Genomic DNA, 6,730 nt, shown 5'->3' on the forward strand with positions numbered 1-6,730 from the left:
AGTTCCCTTCAAAACCCTTTCAACTCGGATTGAGCCTGGCTATACCTCTTACACTTCCTTCCACCCCAGCACAGTCTGCTATTTTAAACAAACAAACAAAAAAAAGTATCCTTGTAGTCTGCTGTTTAAGGCTGCCTGAAAGGAGATAGAGAGCTATTCATGAGTAATGGAGAGTGTTTAGGTGAGGGGACTGACTGCAAAGTTAAAATGACGTAGAAATAGGTAAGGTACTAAAAGCATAAATGGAGGTAAACAGAAGAGAGAAATATGCTTTCTTATGCGTGCTGGAAGAAATGTCTTGTCATTAGAGCTTAAAATGCTACCCTTTAGTTCAACTGTGTTTGCTTTCATAGGCCACTACTGCTCTTTGAATTAAACTCCTCCAAGCAAAATGCCCCCGGGGGGGGAGTTGCCTCGGCAACGTGTGTAAACTCAACAGCGTGTAGCAGGAGCTGCCCGGAGGATTTGCCTGCAGAAGAGCCTGCCTCAGTAGTAAGTACTACGTGCTCCGCAGTCAGAAAAACGTGCCAAAAATAAAATCAAAGTATATGTAATTACTATTTGAATTCCTTGCTGTCCAGCAAAGGAAGACAGGTATGAGCTAAAAATGCTCTGTAACTTCTCTTTGGGTTGCTGTGCCTCTTTCACACTTTGCTACTGAAGCGCCAGGTAAGATGTTGTTTATGCCTTTTTATAGAACCTTTTCAGTTATTATTTTGAAGGTTTTTTTGTGTATCCAAAAAAAATGCAAAGGTTGGAGAGGTTCACCGTCTAATATGACTCTTAACAGACTAATATAATGGGATAAACCTTTTAATGAATTATCTGGTGCTTAGCACAAGAATGAGAAATCAAGAGCGCTGACTTCTATAGCTACTTTTGCACAGTTCATTGGATGACCTTGGTCATCAGCTATAGGTCATTCAATTTTTCTCTATCTGTTTCCCCTTCTGTAAACTAAGAATGACAGTACTGTCTGATGTCTGGCTGCTACATAGTTATAAAATAACGCACATTCCTCAGATAAAAAGTGTTATATAAAATTGTTATAAAAAATAACTTAATCTAGGATAAATGCATGAGTCTCTTGGGAAGGCTGCTGCATGCTTCCAAGTAATTATATTTTTTGCTGATAGAATCAGTAACAAAAGCCTAATTCTTTTCCTGACTAGCAGTATTGAGTGGCAAAATGCTACTGAAGCCAACAAAAGCCACATAGGCCCTTCATTTCCACTGACCTCTGTAGTGACTTTGAAATGGAACGATTCCTTACAGACAGACAGCTACATTGATTGTTACTTTCCATCTGTTGCATGCATCTTACCGTTGGTAGTACTTTGACATTAGGCATTTTTTCCGTATACATTAGTACCACTACTGAGAGCCCTGAGCTCAGCTGCAAAGGAAAAAAATAGGTATTTATGAATAAATTAAGAATAGGAATTTATGAGCGAACTCCAAAAAAATGAAAAATACATTGCCAGGGGTAGTACCCAAGATTGCTGTTAGGAATAACTTGTCATAAAATTTATAATGAATGTTAAAAATATTATGTACTACTAGGTGTGGAAGATGTATAAAACTGAGTATTTTATTTAGTTGAGAAATGTAAGGACAAGCAATGAAGTAAAAATAGGTGAGAAAAAAAGCAGAGAGAAAATAAAATTTTATAGAGAAATTAGCAACATAAGAGCCACTAGGTGCCCTATTTTTCATAGTTCTACCTATCTATGGTTTTAATAAACAAACATAATTTTCTAAAAACCATACCTTTCTTTTAGCCTGCCATACAAATTCAGTTCTAAAACAGCTTAATTCGGTAGCACGTACATGGTGGTTATGCAATTTTTTTGTGTGAGGGGAGAATGTATTGCAGCAAATTAAATTGAAGATGCAAATGCAAGAAAAAGGAAACATTTTTGTGAACGATAGTTGTTTTAAATGGACATAACAGGTATTTCTTACACGGTTAAATAGGAGAACCCACTGCCACATTATATCAATTATGTCAGTACAACAGAACATTTCACATAATCCAGAAAGGAGTAAGATATTTATGCTGTGGAAAAAGTTAGACCCCATTCAATAACGTTAGCAGGAACATACATATATAAAAGATATAAATTGTCATATTACATACTTCTTGATTAGCTAGTAGGAAAAAAATTCCTTATAGGCATATTATTACATAATTTTCCATTATGGACTTTATAATATTCCTCTCTAGCACCCAGAGCTGCCCAATGTAAGAATTTCACACTGTTATTCATATATGTCTAAATGTATATTCATATTCATTCATGTATATTCATACACATAAGATATCTGACAATATCTTATTTATTTTATGTACAACATCTTATGTATTTTATTGGTTTTTTAAAACTATGTTATTTATTAAATAATAAAGACCTTGGGAAACATTTTAATACAGATATTAACTAATGTTCTTGATTGTATTTTCTTTTATTCGTTTCAATTCACTGTCTTTAATTACATTATGTGTTCTTGTCACTTGAGAAACAGAAGTTCACTATGTTTTTCAGAAAGAGCCCCAAATCCATCAAAAATATTAATTGATTAGTTTTATTTTAAGAATTAGCTGTCTAGAATTTCAAATCTTCAAACCTTTGACTTCATCCTCTCATGTTTCTTCTTTAAGAGTCTGCAATTTGTGATTGTTCTGTGTTGTTTATGCTACTGTCATCTTATGGTACTGTTAATCTTTGAGTTTAATCTTAGAAAAGAGGGTTGATGTTTTCGTAATCGTGAAACGGCTCACAGTATGCTTACTCACCATATTCAGGAATAGTGTTAACTGTAAACAGGATCAATATTGCCCACATATAGCTATGTTAACCAGGGGGTGACAGCTAGCTCCTTTCCCACAGCTATTGCTGATTAGTTCTGGGAAAGGTTCATTACAATCTTCTGATTAAGGGTAAAGCCTAATAAAAGCATCTTCATCTGGAAAAAACAATGTTTGGGGACAGCTTGTTCCCACCGTGGGAATTTAGTAATGCCTTAGAGATGATACAGCGTAGGGGGTAATAGTCGTATGAAACAACATTAAAACTTAAAATACAATGGTGGCATTTCCAACTGAAAGTGTGGGGAGGGGGTTAATCTATTTTGATCTTTTCAGTGTTTTTCAACAACTATCAGCTTTAATTTTTTTACCAAAAGATACCATTTTCTTCAGAAAGAAACACCATTTAGATCAGCTACAGTTAGGAATACAGATACAGTAGATAGAAAGTTCTAAATGAACAGTATAATTAATTCAAAATACATACTGTGTTTTACTTCTGAAAACAATCTCAAAAATAAATATGCCCCACTGAATTAATATATTGAAAAACTTTACACATTTAGATAATTAGCATGCTTTCTTTCTATGTTAAAAAAGATTTATAGAGCTTAGATAGCTTTGTAAGATGATGCAAGCATCCATGCTAGGTGTGAGAAAAGAATCTACATATTCTGCTTCACAGGTGTATGCTTTAAGATCTGAACTGTTGTGAAATCTCGGTCCCACTGAAGTCAGTAACAAGGCTACTGGGTGTCTGAGTTTCCCCAAGCATGTTCTTTTCTGCAAGAACTGTAGTATTAAATTCCACTGCAACTAAACTACTTTCATACAACCTGCCTTGTAAACTGACTTTGCTGTCAGTTTGGACAAGCACCTAGCTGACTACTGTTACTTCTGCATACAATCGTTAACATAAGGTGTAGAAAGTAAATGTACAAAGAGAGAAAATACTTGCTGTTTTAATTTCCTGAGAGCAGCTTTTTCAAATGTTTATTGTTTGACTTTGCTATTGTTGGCTTGTAGATCTCCTTGAAAATCCGATTACGTTAAACTGAAAATACAAGGCATGAATACTCACAGCGAACATTATTCTTCTGTTTCTGCCTGAATTTAGAAATATTGTAAAAGCATAACTTTGAATATGCAAGCGATTATTTATGGATGAGTTAATCTCTATATTCAAGGTTGGAAAACTGATCTCTAAAGATATCAAAGCATTATTTGGGAATCCTGATGGAAATCTCTTTTAAGCCTCTCACGTAGGTGTAGAGAGCTCATGTATCCTCATAGAAGGCCAGCGGTTTACGGCACCAGACTACAGACTGTACATGGGTAGCTCTGTTATTCATTTCCTTGAGCTACTGTTATGTCTCTCAACAACCAGGAGTTAAAATATCACGTTTGTAATACTAATTTAATGTAAGCTTGAAGGTGTTTTGGTTTTATAAATGTAGTACAATTTGAATAATATATTTTTCTCAACATACAGAGGTACTAAGATGCTCACAGAAAGGTACACTCATGGTTAAGATACTGGTTTTGACAATACAATAGTTTTAAGTGAGAAACAAAAGTTTACTACTAATACGTTAATCAGCTAACTCTGTCTCAGCTAATGACTCTTGGTTATATCAAATTCAGTCAGATGCCTAGCACAGGTCACAGGAATTCAGTGGCAAAAAAAAGGCAATAATATATTGCCTAGTTATTTTTTATAATGTGTGCAATTTTTAAACACCTAAAAAATTTACCTTTGTAAATACTCAGAGACAATACATTGCCATTCATGTGTTTATGAATTTATAATAGTTCTGAGATAAAGCGTGAAATTTATACCTTGTTGATATCAATGAGATTTTTGTTAATGTTTTCAGTTAAATCAGTCTGGATGCACTGGCTCTGTAGAGAAAAATGCCCAGCTAAGTTTTGAACATATGTTTAAAACTAGACTCTTTGTATTATGGGATAATTACTTCTCAAGATACTTAAAAATTATTTACACGGTAAATTACATATTTCTCTGAAATTTAGAAAAAGATTCCAGTTGACGTCATCTTTCTTTGGAATAAGCTATCAGAGAGATTTGTTGAGGCTGCAGCGTACAAGCTATTCTGTGCTCAGAAAGTTTTGGATGTTGAACCTCTTTTGCTGAGAGATAGTTTTGACCAAGTAGACAAAGATAAACATTTAATTCAGAATTGGTTTCTCAGTAATATGTTAAAAATGCAATTATCTCCCAAATGTGAAATGTTGACTTTCTGGTCCAACAGTAAGGAAGATATCAGCAAAACAATACTGACAGCTTTCATGTCTTACTCAACATAGCATATGTTGAGTTTTTAGCAATAAAAACTGTGTCCAGAATGTTTGGTTGTGTGTATTCGCAGGACAGGGCTTTGGATGTTAAGCTAAATTATAATATTTTTAATAATTTTAAGTACTTTTTAAATGTTGTTTTTGTCTTACTTATGGCTCTGAAATAATGAAATATAAAGTACTGATTTGTAAATGTGAATTCGAAATCAATTAATGAAACATTTTTTCAGGTTTCAAGACCTTAATACATCTAAGGACAGTATGTCTGACAACCAACAAAATAAGAGGAGAAGCAAAGAAGGTAGTCTAACCAAAGTTTATACATATAAAGTGTAACATGTAAAATTTGAAAAAGAAGGAGGACAATGTTAACTTGAAATCTGGCCACTTGTCAAAAAGCAACCACAAAAAAAATTGAAATCAAACTCAGAGTTATTTTCTGCCTTTGAAAAGCCCTGAGATTTGTTTTGGTTTTAATAGCTTTCCTATTTTTAAATGCTCTGCTTTTGTAGAGTTTCTGTCAATATCTTTTTCTTATATTTGTTCTACTGAAATAGGAGCTGTAACTGGATTTTTTTTTTAGATGTTCTTTGCTTTTATAGTACACTGAATTAATACACTTACCTAAATAACTAAAAATAATTCAGATTTATGCATTCACATTTCCAAAAATTATAACAGAAAGTATGTATAGGTATCTTAGTCAGACGAAACACGCTCCTTTTTTTCTGGTAGTTACTTCCTGTATTTCTTTATAATAATATTTTAATGCCCAAAAATAACTGAGTTTGCTTTGTGTTACTGGTCAGTGAATTATACTGCTTTTATGCAAATACTAATGTATTACTGCAGGTTGTGGAAGTGTTGTTGCTCTTCAGAATACAGATAAGATAATGAAAGAAATGCATCAGTCGTACAAAGCTCTAGGAAGAAACAGGTAAGTAGTATTAATATTTAATTTGCAGTTGGGTATGCAGAAATGGAGACAAAGTAGGTAGTAGTCTATGAGTAAGAAAGTATTTCCTTAGTGCCAGATATTATATACAGCTATATATGTTGTGCGGTGTTTCTGTCTTCCCAACATCAATTATTGGGCATTGCTGGAGGCAGGATATTGCAGTAGATGAACAAATTATTTCATACAGTATGAAAAAACATATAGTATATAGTTTTACATCAGCATTTGACTTAAAAACAGACAATTGTCTTGCATACAGCTTTAAGATTAATTTAGATTATATTTTGTACTTCTTTTCAGTCACAGTATTTATCTTTTTCCATATTTGGATTTTTCATTCTTCAGAAACCAGGTGGCAGAAATCTGAGGCTTGTCTGCACAGCCTCTATTCTTTCAGGCAGATATATAAAATATAGCATATTTTATAAATAACAAAGGCACATCTGGCCTTCAGAATTCTTCTGACACCCTCTCCTGATGATTCATAAAAAATACATAGAATCATAGACTCATAGAATAGTTTGGGTTGGAAGGTACCTTTAAAGGTCATCTAGTCCAACCCCCCTGCCGTGGGCAGGGAAACCTTCAACTAGATCAGGTTGCTCAGAGCCCCGTCCAACCTGACCTTGAATGTTGCCAGGGAT

General features: G+C 33.9%; 1 protein-coding gene across 1 annotated transcript in view; it reads left to right on the top strand.

Moving 5' to 3' along the window:
* Window positions 1-447: 447 nt before the first annotated feature.
* The window catches only part of MAP3K19 (mitogen-activated protein kinase kinase kinase 19), a 17,559-nt gene continuing 11,276 nt past the window's right edge, over window positions 448-6,730 (top strand). The window contains 3 exon segments of the mRNA XM_019472207.1: window positions 448-492; window positions 5,359-5,429; window positions 5,981-6,065. Of these exon segments, the coding sequence (XP_019327752.1) occupies window positions 5,390-5,429; window positions 5,981-6,065 (125 nt within the window). The 5' untranslated portion in view covers window positions 448-492; window positions 5,359-5,389.

This window comes from Aptenodytes forsteri, unplaced genomic scaffold (genome assembly GCF_000699145.1).
Source record: "Aptenodytes forsteri isolate BGI_AS27 unplaced genomic scaffold, ASM69914v1 Scaffold11, whole genome shotgun sequence".
Classification (NCBI taxonomy): Eukaryota; Metazoa; Chordata; class Aves; order Sphenisciformes; family Spheniscidae; genus Aptenodytes; species Aptenodytes forsteri.